This window comes from Siniperca chuatsi, linkage group LG6 (genome assembly GCF_020085105.1).
Source record: "Siniperca chuatsi isolate FFG_IHB_CAS linkage group LG6, ASM2008510v1, whole genome shotgun sequence".
Taxonomy (NCBI): Eukaryota; Metazoa; Chordata; class Actinopteri; order Centrarchiformes; family Sinipercidae; genus Siniperca; species Siniperca chuatsi.
The window spans coordinates 32,501,572-32,517,394 of NC_058047.1; the positions used below are offsets into that span (position 1 = coordinate 32,501,572).

Consider the following 15,823-nt stretch of genomic DNA (forward strand, 5'->3'; position numbering starts at 1 on the left):
AGTTGATTTCCTGTTTTATTTTGAAATACTCTCCTTCCCTCATGTGTCTGGTAGTTTTGCTTCCTGTCATTGATTGTGTGTGTCTCGTTGCATGCCCTACCTGAGTATCTTTAGTCTGTGTTCTTCCTTTACTCTGACCTTGGTTTCCTGTGTATTCTTTTGAACTTATCTTGGGTTTCTCTTGGACCTTGCATGGATGTTGGATTTAGGACTTTGCCTGCTCCCTGTCTGAATTGTTTTGCCTCTGTTGGACTGCCTAAAATCCATGTAGTCATTGATCTGCACCTGCCCTGCCTACATGTCTGCATTTTGGGTCCTACTCCTGCTTTCCTGCTTGGCACACCACAACAAATACTTTCTCAAATAAAAGCCTGTTTCTCTCTGTAGTTGAGATTCATACATTGGAGAATAAGAACAATTTGAGAATTAAGGTATATTTTGCATTTCAAAGAATTTGGTGGCCACCATAGAGGACAAAGACTCAACACTCCATATAACTAAGGTGTTGTAATATGTTGACGGTCTGATCTGTCAACCAAACACTGATTTTATTGACGTTTGGAGCTTGGTGGGCTGTAAATGTGATGTTTGTCTCACTCTTGAGTTTCATTTGATAACAATCCTGGTGCTGCCTTTTTAGTTGAAGGCCACAGTGCTGACACTGCCCCCCTGGCAAATGACTGGCTGTTCAATGCCATGGCTGCTCCTCATGACTTTTCCTTATGAAGGATTGTTGACAGCTTCTTTCACTGTGTGATTCTCCTCCTCGCCGACTGGAGCGAGTGATGCTGATAGCAGCTAAAGCATATGGCAGCCAGCTATTTTTGAGCTGTGTTTAAAAGAACAGTCAATCAAGGCCAATGTCTTGTCTAAATACATGCAGAGGGCTTTATTATCGCTGTTGTACATGAAACAAACTAACAGATGGCTGTTTGACTCACTTTGTCTATGCAATCAGCACTTGGCCAACCTCAGACGCTTGCTGGGCTGGAAAAGCTGATTTCATATCTGTACATAGTTCATCCAACATTACTGCAGCCTTGGGGGGGTTTAATAATTCTACTTGTCACAAATTACAGTTCTCTCTCAGAAAGGCTTCACACATGCTGGCATCCTCAGACTCAGATCCAGGTATGTGTCAACGCTGTCGGGTTCTGTGTGTGTTAATGAACTCACAGTTATTCAAATACCTAATGGCTCAGTGACCGTAGATCTGTGTGCACTGTATATTCACTCGGAGACAGTGAGGGTTGTGTACTTACAGTGGATGAATAACACTGACTTTGGAATTAACAAAACATAATAAATAGAATAAGCTCTTCAGCTGCCCAGTGTTCTTCCTTGAATATGATACTGTGTTATGAGCCTATTAACCAAGCTAACAAATGCATTAATGAGCAAATTATTATTATTGATTAATCTATCAATTATTTTTTAATAATCTATTAATCATTTAATCTATAAAATGTTAGTCAAATCTATAAATGTCCATCACAAGTTTCCTGAGAACAGTTCAAGGTGTTCAATAAAAATAATGTAAACAAACACAACAAATTCTCCCATTTAAGAATAATCAATTAAAAAACCAATAGATTCAACACTACAGTCAATATGCTGCATCAACACACCTGTCTTCATAACAATAGTGTGTCTGCACAGTGATAAAGTTAGGGACAATAATGTTAGTTTTAGTTTACTGTTCTCAATAACCACAAGAAGAAGCCCTTTCTTTACCACACAGTGGACACATGCACATAACGCACATAAATACAAATTTATCATGGTGGAAAGTTAAGAAGCCTTTACAACCAAATATTTGTCAGCTCCGCAGAGTCAAATAAAGAGAAAATGGAAGAATCTTTTTTAGAATCTTTCTTAGTTATTCACAGTGAACAGTGGTTTGCGCACACTGCTGAAAACAAGTGGGTCTACATGGAAACAGCTTATTACTGCTACTGTGTTACCTGTTCAGGTGCTGTGTTGTGGCCATTTGGACGGACGTGGAGGTGTACTCTGGTCTTCCAGACCTGTTTGGACTGCAGGTCTCGGCCGTAGACCACCACCACAGCTTTTCTCTTTCCCACCAGGCTGAGGCGCCGTAGGGCGTAGACCACTCCATCCTCACTCACACTGAAATCAGAAGAATCTCCATTCTCGAACCACACCTTCCCTCCACCGCAGTCCATGAAGCTCACTACGAGAGACAGACAGAGGCAGAGAAAAACCCATCAATCGCCTGTGTGATGTGCTGTGTGTGTGAGTGGTGTGTGCTATATTGTGATAAGGTTAGATGTCTAAATACACCCAGCAACCAGTTCACAGGGTGTTTAATCCACCAGTGGGTTCATGTTTACATATATCACACGTCAGGCTAAATTTCAGGAAAGTGAATATTGAAGGATGCAAATGTCTCAAACACCTCACATGACAGCCAGGTGGACCCACAAGTGAGCTCAATAACGTGGAACACAGCCTGCAGAGGTTAATGGTGCCCTGTGCCCTCAGTGTTACTTAGCAAAACCACTGTGTGTATCCTTTAGGTCTAACAAACTTGTTGAATGCATTCCCTTCCTCATAAAACATTTGCAAAGCCTATTTTTCTTAAAAGTTTGAACCCTGAATTGTTTACATTCATGTTTACTAGCCAGCAGTCTTCTTCTTCCCTTTCTTTGTTGGAACATTGCTGTGTATTTTGGCGCATTACCGCCACCTGTAGATTTGTGAATAGCATAACACCTTTGGCTGGACTGTTTATCATGTCACCCATGTGCATTTACATCCTCGTTCGCATGCATGAGACAAACAAAACGGGGAACCACTCATACAAAAAAAAGGTTCTTCATAGTGTGACTACAGGTCAAAACCTCCACAGGGAACCTTTAAATGCCTGGGACTCCACACCAGTCAGTTAGAACTGAAGAAGTTTAAAGAATCTGAAGCAAGTCCAGTTGCCTTTGACTTCGCACTTATAGATACATTAAGATTTTCATTGGCACTAAGGGGTCACACCCAAACCATGAAAAACAACTCCAGCAGGCTAAGCAAGGTAGTCCGACATCCTTCAATTTTACTTTCTGGGGGATCCAAACGCATTCCCAGGCCAGATGGGATACGTATTCCTCCTCCTAGTTGGACGTGCCAGGAATACATCCACAGGGAGGAATCCTCGAGGCATCCTGATCAGACGCCCGAACCACTTTAACTGACTGCCTTCATCTTCTCTACTTTGAGTTCTTTCCGAACTCTTCACCCTATCACTGGAGCTGGACAGAATGCCATTTTTGTGAATTGAACCTTGAAATAACATCATGGCACCATCCTCCACAACTCAAGACTCAACAGTTGCCCAGCTGTACAACTTGGGGAAGTGAGAAAGATTCAACTTGTGTGGGAGCAACAACCTGGAGACAACCAATCATGCTGAGTCCACCCTTCCTGCAAAGGAAACAGTATCACATACAGTGGTGTGAAAAAGTGTTTGCCCCCTTCCTGATTTCTTATTTTTTTGCATGTTTGTCACACTTAAATGTTTCCGATCATCAAACAAATTTAAATATTAGTCAAAGATAACACCAGTAAATACAAAATGCAGTTTTTAAATGAAGGTTGTTATTATTAAGGGAAAACAAAATCCAAACCTACATGGCTCTGTGTGAAAAAGTGATTGCCCCCTAAACCTAATAACTGGTTGGGCCACCCTTAGCAGCAACAACTGCAATCAAGTGGATCATTGCCCTGCTGCAGAACCCAAGTTCGCTTCAGCTTGAGGTCACGAACAGATGGCCGGACATTCTCCTTCAGGAGTTTTTGGTAGACAGCAGAATTCATGGTTCCATTTATCACAGCAAGTCTTCCAGGTCCTGAAGCAGCAAAACAGCTCCAGACCATCACACTACCACCACCATATTTTACTGTTGGTATGATGTTCTTTTTCTGAAATGCTGTTACTTTTATGGTAGATGTAATGGGACACACACCTTCCAAAAAGTAAAATTTTTCCTATTACATCTGGCGTAAAAGTAACACCGCATTTCAGAGGAGGCAAACACGTTTTCAAACCACTGTATGTCAGACTGAATTTTGGGATGAAAGTGCACTAAATGATGCTCAAGACACCTAGAATATTTTTATCTGAACCTTAAAAAACACACTGGGTTTGAATTATTTACCCATCATGGAACAAGCAGATACAGATTATATATTTTCCCCTTCAAAGCTGCTTAAGGGGAAATTTAAGGGATTAAAAGGCTTTTAAGAGGTTGAAAGGGAAAAAACTAGATGCTGGAGTAACAGAGTCAAGAAAAAGTCATGTAAAGCCTGACTTGCTTTTAGATGAGCATTAGCAGAGATCGATGGACCTGGCCAGAGAGAGTTTAGCCTGCCAGTAAATCCCAAAGCTGAAGCGGGATTTGTAGAAGTAAAACCATAAACGGTCAGAAATGGGACCAGCTTTCAGCAGGAACAGCAGGGTTTTCTCTCCCTGCAATTTTCTTCTCTTTATTTGTCTGCCAAGTATAGCCTACCTTCGGAGAGGAAATAGCTTTTGTGATGCCTGGGGGGAGGTACGCAGCACTGTGACTGCATTTCACCGGAAATCATCACAAGTTTGACCGCGGGGTGATTTGAGCAGACACAGCACACTCATGCAGAACAAAGCTGTCAACGGCAAATGTCAGCTCATCACAGTCGGCACATTAACAACGAGTCAGTGCATCCAGAATGGGTTCTTCCACCTTAGCTGGAGGAAAGACAGGATGAAGGCTGCAGCCTTGGTTTCTGTCCAAGAACTTCTTTTGACAAGTGATGTAGTATCAAACCAGAAAAGGAGGATGGAAATGAGAAATTTGATAAGATTTCCGCAATAATACAAAATGTTTTGATGTTTGCTTCATGAAGATACTACAAAGGCAAGCTTACATTTTTGAAATGTCTTCAGAATGTCTGTCCAACAAAGCCTCAGAAAAGTCTCCATTACGATTTTAACGTGTAAGTCTGCATTACAGTTGTATGTATGGCTGCAGCTCAGGACTCATTTCATTATAGATTGTGTAGATTAATTTTTCAATGAATCAAGTAATCTATAAAATAAAAAATGCTCATCACAAGTTCCCAGAGCCTAAGGTGACGTCTTTAAATGGCTTATTTTGTCTGTCCAAAACCCCAATATATTCAATTTACAGTAATATAACAGAGAAAATCAGCAAATCCTTACATTGGAGAAGGTGGGACCGAAGGAATATGTCACATTTTTGATTGATAAATGACTTTAATAATAAGTCATTTATCGGGACGCCCTGGAAGCTCATCTGGTAGAGCGCACGCCCCATGTACCAAGACTGTTATCCCCCACCCCTTTCCTGTCTATCCTCAGCTGCACTAAGACAAAAAAATAAAAATAAATGATCAGAATTGTTGTGGATACATTCTGAATCCTTTATTGAATTGGCTTAACTAAGGATCCTTTCGAATCCCTGACCATATCTAATTAGGTTAAGCTTTCAATATTTGAAAGTAACTAAAGTTATAAATTATTTTAACGGTTTGTCATTTTGTTTAGCTCTGTAATATCTTCTTTTGGCTGAGACGGCCGAGATACTGCAGTGTTTAGTGCTAGTCTAATTTAAAGTCATTATGCTCATTTTCAGGTTCATAATTTTATTTGGGGGGTGTACCAGAACAGGTTTACATGGTTTAATTTTCAAAAAACACCATATTTTCCTCATACTGCACATTGCTGCAGCACCTCTTTTCACCCTGTGTCTTGAACGCTCCTTTTTAGCTAACGAGTGAGGCATCTCGCTTCTATTCGATCTTTAGTGGGAGTTGCACATGCGCTGTACCTAGGTAAGGACTACTAGCCAATCAGAAGCAGAGTGGGGCAGGTCCTAACGAGCAAGGTAGTGTGATCCAAAACAAAGCCGCTTCAACCGGTAAATATGGCTTTGGTTCAGCCGTACATGTTCCAACAATCCGAACCAGCTTCACAACTGAGAATGGAGTGAGACGTTAACTCGAGGGTAACTCACTTTGCAAACCTATTACATGCACAAAAAAGATATATAACACAACAACAGAAAGGGAAAAGCCAAAAAGCATAATATGACCACTTTAAGTTTACAATCAAAAGCTATAACCTGAAAATGAGATGATCAGCAGATGATACAAAATGTTGATTAAATATGTAGGCTAAATGACATATTGAAATAACAGCTGTAGTCTAGTAATTTGGCACAGCTTATTTTTCACAGAGTACTTGCTCCAAATACTGGGGGTCCCAGTTCAAAACTGTTATATTGATGAACTTAAAGTATTGATAAGACATGCATAAAAGTTTAACTGAGAGATTCTGACTCCTGAAATTGACGATGATGATGTGATCAGCCAGATCTTTTTAGTGGAGATGACTCAGCACTCTGCTGGTCGTGTTGCACTGTAGAAACACAGTCCACTCACCAACTTACAGTGGTGTTTATTTAGAGTGGTGTTTCCTTTCCCTCAGAAATGATCTTGGGCCGAGTACCAACATCAGCTTGCAGAAAGCACATTGACCAGACAACAGGGAAGAGTTTCATGTTGCTGTTATCAAGTTAGTTATGGCATAAATGTTAAGTAAATACAGTTGATATAGTCTGCCACTTTGTTTCCCATCTCAACTGGTGAAACCGACCATCAATTCAAGCCATTGTATAGCACTAAAGGACAATACTCATCAGCACATATTTTTGTCTTTTAATTGTAGCGTTTCACATTCAGGATGCTAATTTATTCACTTCTCCACATCTCAGCTGATAAAAACACACCTTATTCACCGTTTATTTTTAGTGGGTTTGTAAAAGTTGATTTGAAATGTGGAGGCTGGATGGAAATAGCACTTATGAGACAGAGAAAAGAGAGACAGGAAGAGAAAGAAACACGACGAGCGTGATTGTGGAAAACCAACCACAGACATTGTGGTGAGCAGCGATAGGAGTTGCTGTGATTCCCTGAATGTCTGTGTGTGTGTGTGTGTGTGTGTGTGTGTATCTGTTTGTGCGTATTCCTGCCCATGTGCAGGGTTGGAAGTCAAATGACTGCACTCTTGCTTTTCTGTATTTCTTGGATATAACTGAATATTTATTTAATATTTATTGTTATTTCACTACAGGTTTACCCCCCAAGGCACTGCCTCGCCACCCTGAAAAAAGATATATCCACACACTGCCCAATCGGGGGTAGTAGGCACCCAAGGGTGCCCTCCCCCTATATAACCAGGGTCTATGACTCTGAGGACCCAGCGAGTCTCTTCAGGGAGGAGGAACCGCAGGCAGCCCACCGCTACCCGCAGAATGATATGCCCGGCCTGTTTGAGGCTGGATATCCCCTTGCCACCCTTACCTCCCCCCTCCTCCCGGGCCCCAGACGAGGGTTTGACCATGGGCCTCCGCGCCCAACCTTGTGGGGAGCCCTGCTTGCACATTGTGCACCCAAAAATGGCGCCATTTTTTGCTTTTGCCCACCGTGAGTGGGCCACACCGCTAGCTGCCAAACCTTAGCCTTGACTTCAGCTAAGAGAGTGGGGGATTTGTGAGCATTGTCAGCACACCCCTCCTGGTTGTCTGTATGTGACGATGGAGAGTCGGTTAGGCTCCGACCAAACCTGGCTTTCAGGCCTAAGGTCATCACCTCCTCGTTCAGATCTAGGATCATACACTTTAGGGCTTTCGTTCCCCTTCCTCAGGCCAACAAAGAGCAGGAGCATCTACACACCCCGTACGTGCACTCAGGTGTTACGTGGAGCGTACAGTAATTTTCAGGAGATCTGACAGCTTGTTCGTCTGCCATGGCGGTCGAACTGTGGGTGCAGCCCTATCGGCTCAGCGCCTTGCTCACTGGACCTGTGATGTGATCCGCAGGTGTTATGAAACGGTGGGTCGCCTGCCCCCTGAGGGTCTTAGGGTGTACTCCACCAGAGGTATCGCTTCGTCATTAGAGGGCTCCACACGTACTCATAGAACTGGAGTTACATCCAAGTAACTACTATTTCACAATCTGGAGCAACTTTGTTGTGAAGAGTACAAGAAGATGCCGTAGCACCATTACATAAACAGGAACTTTTAATTTCTTTTCTGTGGCAGCAAACACAACACACAGCCTTTCAGTAACTATTATACTGCAACTTGAGCTGATCTACACACTGACTTAAGTAACGTAAGGGAAAGGCTCACTTTCACAACAACACCGCTGGTTACCCACATGGCTGCCTTCCTTAAAGGGGGAGGCTGGTAACACACAGGTGCAGTTGGGTTATGGGTGAGCTAACTGCTAACCAGAGGTGGAAGAAGTATTCAGGCCCATTATTTAAGCAAAGGTACGTATACCAACCCCACTGTGAAAATACTCCACTACAAGTACTGCAAGTACTCATAGTGCAGTAAAATGGTCCCTGTCTAGTGTCTAGTGTTTTCCTATTATATCTGATGTTTCTGGATTAATGTTACTGCTGCATTAATGTGTATGTTGCATTTTACTGCTGTAGATGTTTAAGGTTGAGCTCATTCTAACTACTTTATATACTGGGTAGTTTAATCTACAGTAATGCATCATATTCTACAAGATCATCATATGTTTGCACTCTTTGAGAATTTACAGTAAGTTATTTTAAAGAAAATGTGTATATCGAGATATATATCGTATATCATGGCATAGCCTAAAAATATTGAGATATTATTTATAAGCCATATTGCCCAGCCCTAGATGAAACATATGCTAAATGCTTTGGTCACTTCCATTTGCAGAAAATGGTCAAATAGGTTTGAAGTTGTTCCAAATAAGCTGAGTATTCTGGCGTGCAGCAGAATGTCTGTGTTTAATCAGCACCTAACAGAATTATACTGCTGTGCAGGGGAATTCAGATTTTCTGGTCAAAGCCTCTGCACAAGACACAAGACACAACAAAGTTCAGATCATAGGAAACCGATAGTCTTTACTGAAACCAGCACTCAGTCTGAGCCCTCTCTGAGATAATGCATGACATAGAAAAACTTGTGTCTACTTCATGTCTGTTTTTTCTATTTTCTTGTGAAATATTAAAGAGTTTTCAGCCTTCAGGCCTCCTGTGATGATGAATCAAATCAAACAAGCTGAAAAGGCAAAATAATTTTCTGGTTGAGCTGTTCACCATATACACACCTTGACAGGGTGGAAGTCACTTTGTTTTAACGTGTCACAAGCCAAGAAAGTTTGAGAACCACTGACTATCTAAATCTAAAAACTGAAAACTAAATCTATCAATATGTATCTTATCCATTTAATTTAATAAAAGGACAATTTTGTCTTGATGGTCTCATGACAGTACTCCTCTGTGACTACATGGCAGAGGGGTCATGAGGGCACTATTATCATTTTGAAGTGAGGATTAGGAGGAAAATTACTGTTTAATATCATATTTGATCTTTCATATAAAAAATGGCAATTTGCTGCTGTCATGCGAATGTCAAGGCAAGGCAGTTCCAAATACAAATATTTCAAAGCTGCTTAATTTGACAAAGACAACAAGACTTAAAAGCCCATAGATGCTGAAATACACTTTAAACACAATATTCAAGTGTTTAACGGGACAAACAACGCTCTAACAATTATGTTATTGTAGGATCCTTACCAGTAACATGCGTTCAATTATTAAGTTTGTCCTGAGGGTGGCATTACAGGAAAGGGAATGGGGGATTGAAGGTGGTGTTCTGGACTGTCTAGAATGGAAAGGGTTCATCCTCTGGTGAATATGAATGTGCTCAGTAAATTTCATGGTTAAAAGCCACATCTCTTTGCCCCCAGTTCAAATCAGTGTTAATTTCGTTAAGGAAAACTACGACAAAAAATGTTCGTCAACGACCTTTTTTCCATGACGAAGACGAGACATTGACAAATAGATATAAATCAATAAAAATAGATCTTTGATAATAAAAATTATGAAGAAATGTATGTTTTGTTTTCAGTGACGAGACAGGACTAAAATGTTAATGGTGGGACATTCGCAAAATGCATGATATTTCCCCCCAGTTGTGCGCCTAGTCTGTCTGTCAGAATCTAAACAGAGCATCCCTGTCATTGATTGACATGTGGTTCAGACTGATGTGAAGTGTGCAGATGCTGTCCCAAACTGACAGCGAGTTAATGACAACAACATCAGATTGAAAGAACAGATCTGTGGACACATTTTATTTAGAATTTGGCAGAAAGAAAAACACAATGCACTGTAGTGACGGGAGACGGAGAGACGCCCTGCGGAGACAAATTAGGTGGGAAGAATACAACCAACCTGAAGAGACACCTGAAGGCACTATCTGTAAGTCCTAATGTTAACTAAGCATATACATCTGCTAACGTTAAGTCAGTGTTACTGGGCAGTCGGCTGTGTCAACTTGTGGCAAATTTGCTAGGAAGTCACGTTGGCTTAGCCTGGCTGGAAGCCAGTTTTTCTCACAAAACAAATGTTCAGTTTGTGGTAATAAATGAATGAATGAACCTGGCTTCCAGGCTAACGTTGGCTGGGTTCATGTGTTAGCTAACGTCAGTTCGCTAGCTTCAAAGCTTGAGAGTGAAACATGCAGGGCTCGACTATTAATGTTATAACTTGTCCGGGACAATTCAACTTTTTTGGTCGCATACGAGTGAAATGCTTTTTCATGTATTGTCCTGTCGCTGGAGTGAAACATATGGGGAACAACCGTGTTGGCTTTTCAGACCTGTTAACGTGTCAGTGCGCATCACGTGTTGCTGCTGTAACATTTATAGCCTGCGAGTTTATTTATTTATATATTTGGACAGCATCCTTACCAGAAAAAGCTTAATGTCAGCCCTGAACATGCATCGCAATCACTCTCTAGTCAGACTGTTGCTGCTTTGACTACACAGCAATATATTTGGAAGATATCTGTGTATGACTTCTTAGCTCTGAGGCCAGGTAGGCATATTAACGACTAATTGTTTCAGCACTAGTGTGATTTTAATGGTAATGAATTAGTTTAAAGAGAGAAAACACTTTGAATAAAATGTAATGACTTTTCGCCGACTAAAACGTTTTGAGTTGTCGTTGACTAAAACTATGAAGGATAAAAATGACTAAAATGTGATTAAAACTAATAAGCATTTTCGTCTAAAGAATAAGACTAAATCTAAAATAGCTGCCAAATTTAACACTGTATCATACTAATATCAATATGAGCATCAGATGTCAGTCAAACTGCAACTTTGGAAAGCTACTGACCAATTAAACTTCACAAAGAGACATCAAAAGGTTTTTCCTGCTGTTTAACCACCATCCACAATTTATTTTAATTTTATTTATATTGCATTGTGGGAGAACATGGGCATCAACAGCACACTTAAAGATCAGTCACATTTAGCATGCACACTGTCTGTTTTGAGTATACTTCAGTTTGCCACTTTACACATTATATTCTCAAAACCTGCTTAGAATCAGTGTGTACTGTAGTATGGAAGTGGGAGTTGGTCTTGTTTACATGTTTCCATACATATTTTCAATGTCTGCATCTTGGTGGCATGCTGTAAACTATTCTGATTACGGCCAATAAACTGGCATGTGAGTGCATTTGTTGGGCTTTAGTGTTTTATTTTGTATTCAGAATGGTTAGTGGTTAATGGTTAATGATTTATAAAGCTATTATCAAATTTTTTAAAAAGTGTGTAAGTTTACATTTTTACTATAAGTACTGGCAGAAGAAGGGCAGTGAGATTAATTAATATAATCAAGTAAATGGGGTACAGTCTGAAAGAGCTACTCAGTAATGGCAGAGGCGTATTTCCCAAGAACCCTTCTCAATCCTGAATGTGGCACACAAGTGCAGTTTGATCAATGCACTACCGGGATCTGATCGATATCCTCGCTGGAAAAAAAGGCTCATAACAGTAGTTCTCTGAAAATCCCAGCAGACACACACACACACACATCTCGACGCTACAAGCCTTACATCATGATAAGGAAGATGGAGAACGCAAGTGTTTACAGTAAAGATACAGGGATAGAGAACAGGACAGAGCAATAGATAAAAACAACTGATATGAGTGTTCATGATTTGTTTGGACTGAAGCTACCAATATTCTTAGATAATAACCTTTTCATGCCTCAAAAGTGAAAAGAGCACAGTGTGTTCCTCAGATCGTTAGTCATGTCAGAATAAAGGCCTCAAAAATCACATTTAGGCCACCAAAACTCCCCACTGACACTCAGACTAATGAAATCGTTTGAAGGGTTATCAGCGCGAGGAACAATTCGTTATACATTTTACTGACTGAAAATCCTCCCACAGCACCCTGGAATGATTTCACTGGACAGACATTTGATAGAAAAAACAAAGATCTGACCAAAAGATCATGACAAAATCAAGTCTCTCAAGTAATAAGCAAAACATACTTGATTTCGTATTTACAACTGAATACTATTTGTGCTTCATCTGTATTCAACAAATAGGAGAACAGTGATTTCTGATTTTCCAAGGGCCCTGTCTCACAGAGCGAGTTAGTCAGGCTTTCTTTGAGGTATCTGGATTCACCAAACATAACATCCAACTGGTTACCAACTGGCTTGGTCCAGGTACAGTGGTGTGAAAAAGTGTTTGCCCCCTTCCTGACTTCTTATTTTTCGGCATGTTTGTCGCACTTAAATGTTTCAGATCATCAAACTAATTTAAATATTAGTCAAAGATAACACAAGTAAACACAAAATGCAGTTTTTAAATGAAGGTTGTTATTATTAAGGGAAAACAAAATCCAAACCTACTTGGCCCTGTGTGAAAAAGTGATTGCCCCCTAAACCTAATAACTGGTTGGGCCACCCTTAGCAGCAACAACTGCAATCAAGCGTTTGCGATAACTTGCAATGAGTCTTTTACAGAGCTGTGTGACAAACATGCAAAAAAATAAGAAATCAGGAAGTGGGCAAACACTTTTGCACACCACTGTATGTACAGGCCTTTACAGTCAAATTGAATTTTGAGCTCAAAATTTTAAGCCAAATTCACATAAACTAACTGCAAACACAGCAACTGCATGAAGCTCATGCAACTTAACTGTTACCTCAAATCAAAATGACTCAGTAAACATTTTACTACAGGTTAAATGTTAAATAAATTACATAGATAGAACAATTAGTTTATTTGTAGCTCTGTAAGGCTATAGTTAGGCTCAGTGGTGCTTTGAGCTAAATACTAATGTCAGCATGCTAACATGCTCACAATGACAATGCTAACATGCTGGTGTAATGTTCAATATGTTCACCATCTTAGTTTAGCATGTTAGCATGCTAACATTTGCTAATTAGTAAAGTACAGCTGAGGCTGATGGGAATGTCATTCGTTCTGCAGGTATTTGACAACACTTGAAAATGTTGACCTGATGATGGCGCTCAATGAAAAGTCATTGCAATTCATCCTGAGGGGAACATGAATGTTGAGATAGATAAGTCTGGACCAACCAACCAACATTACCGTAGGGCCTCGCTGCAAAGTAAAAACTGATTGTTAGCTTTATGTTTTCAGAAAGCTCTTAATTAATTCTAAAATATAGTTGCATTCAATCATGTTGTATGAATAATGGAGCTGACTGCTTATATTAACTACTGTTAATGATTAACAGTAGCGGTGATGTTGGTGGACTGTCCAAACAAAGAGTGACAAACGGCAACTAAGGCCATGAGAGTAAAGCACACAGTGTGTTGATCTTGTGTCTGCGGGGAGGGTGAGCTTGATGTGGTCATAGTGGGATGGACATAGACTTTGACCTGAGGGGATTTATCCTGTCTAATCTGACAGATTTAGGAAGAGCGCTGTGATCAAGAAAACACCAGAATCATTAAACCTGCTGCAGGTCAATGTGTCAGCATATATGAGTCCATATTTTAAAGTCAATATTAAGGCATGAAAGGTAAAATGTTAAACAGACAGGAGGCTAACAGTCAGACCCACAATCCCGTGACATGGTGTGGAGGCCCAGCTGTAGCAGTGCTATGATAGCCTTTTAACACACTTTCAGATAAAAGGATACACACATTTACATAAATGAACACACACAAATGAAGGCACATGTGAACCTGCACACACACACACACACACACACACACACACACACACACTTGAACAAAGATTAAAAGACAACAGAGAGAACTAAACAGGATTAAAGCCTCACTAGTGAATCTTCCAAAACAATTTTCTGTCCACTAAATACTCACAAACACTGCTGAACTTTGAGGCTCCTGGCATTCTTAATGCGTGTGTGTGTGCGCGTGTGTGTCCCGTAGTGACAGCTGGGTGTTGCTAGATAAACTCTGTCTAGGAGCAAAGCCAGAGGCCAACTTCCTTCTTCTCTCTGTCAACCCAACCCATGCAGACAGAGAATATAGAAGGAATAATATTTCATGAATTTCAATTAAATTAAGAGGCTCCTGCCAGGTCCTGCTGTGTCATTTAGAACGACAACTTATCTGAGACATTGGAAACTGACATTTTGTACACAATGTGCTAGTTTTCTCAGCAGTATAGATAGGCAGTGCTTTTAGATGTGATTAAATAGACCAATGTATACAGCATGGTTAGCTGTGAAGAACAAAAATCAGGGTCATTATACTTCAATAATGCTGCTGTAGTTTATTATTTTACATTAACTAGCATTGTTTTTCAAGCATTCGTGTCATCGGACAACTGAAGATGGTTTTATGTTTGCAGAATTGTCCGTGTGAAGGCCCTTTCAGACACACCGCAATTTGCACTGCGCTCGCCGCTGCAGTCTCTTATATGGTTTACACAAGCAAAGCGAGCTAGCTCGGCTAATAGTGAATTATTACAAACACAAAGCTGTCTGTATGTAGTCTAACTGGTTATCTTAGTTTGTCACTTCTTAAAATTTGTCAAATTCTTGTAAATTTCACTGAGACAAACCAACCCCTCCTGCCTCTACCAGCGATAATTTACCTGCAGTGAATCACATCAGCAGCAGAGGGAGGAGGACAGAGGACAGGGGGGACTGATACTGACTGATGTTTAGAAAGAATGAAGAACATAGACATCACATATTTTGATGTCAAGAATATGATTTATTTTACTGACATTTTAGATTTGTTTCCAGTGAGATATTATTGGGTTTACTATTGTAAACATTACTGTTGCTGCTCTAAAAACAACATTTAGTTATATTTAAAATATTATTATTTAGTAATGAAAAGAACCGATAAGAGTATCGATAAAGAATCAAACCGATAAGAGCATTGATAAGAATAGTAGTATCAACAAAATCCTAAAGATACCCATCCTTACTCATGAGGAAATGGCGGCAGGTAAAGACAAAGTTTATTTAGCTAATTTATCACTCACTCACAGTTAAAGAGTCCATCTCTGGGGAGTAAGAAGGGGGATCAACATATCATTTTCAATATGCAAGAATGTTTGTTGTTTTGCATCTATGACACACTATGTCCTTGTTCTGATTCATTTACTTTATTTATAAAGATTAAACATGACAATTAACTTCAGTTTTTCAGCTGTAGTTTCTCTGTATTTACCTACTTATTTGCCAGTGGTAATTTCCCAACAATATAATATACCTTATATATACCAGGTAAATACTTAGAAGGAAGGCTTACCAAACAATTAATTGTCAATTTTAGCATGATTTCACAACCACTACAACTAAAAGAAAAACTGTCACATGGTCATTTCAATTCAGCTTCTGTCGTTTTCAGTGAGCTTGGCATTTGCCTCCTTCTCAAGTGACATAATGAGGCTACTGTGAGAAGCGTTCTGTTTAACTAAAGCATAAGTTACGTAGGTCCATTTCA

The 15,823-nt window shown here is 40.1% G+C and overlaps 1 protein-coding gene across 2 annotated transcripts in view; it reads right to left on the reverse strand.

Moving 5' to 3' along the window:
* LOC122877516 (cadherin-2-like) overlaps positions 1–15,823 on the reverse strand; it is a 122,283-nt gene that overhangs the window by 61,875 nt on the left and 44,585 nt on the right. For both annotated transcript variants that reach the window (XM_044199156.1, XM_044199157.1), the window contains exon 3: positions 1,965–2,194. In XM_044199156.1, the coding sequence (XP_044055091.1) occupies positions 1,965–2,194 (230 nt within the window). The remainder of the gene's footprint in view (positions 1–1,964; positions 2,195–15,823) is intronic.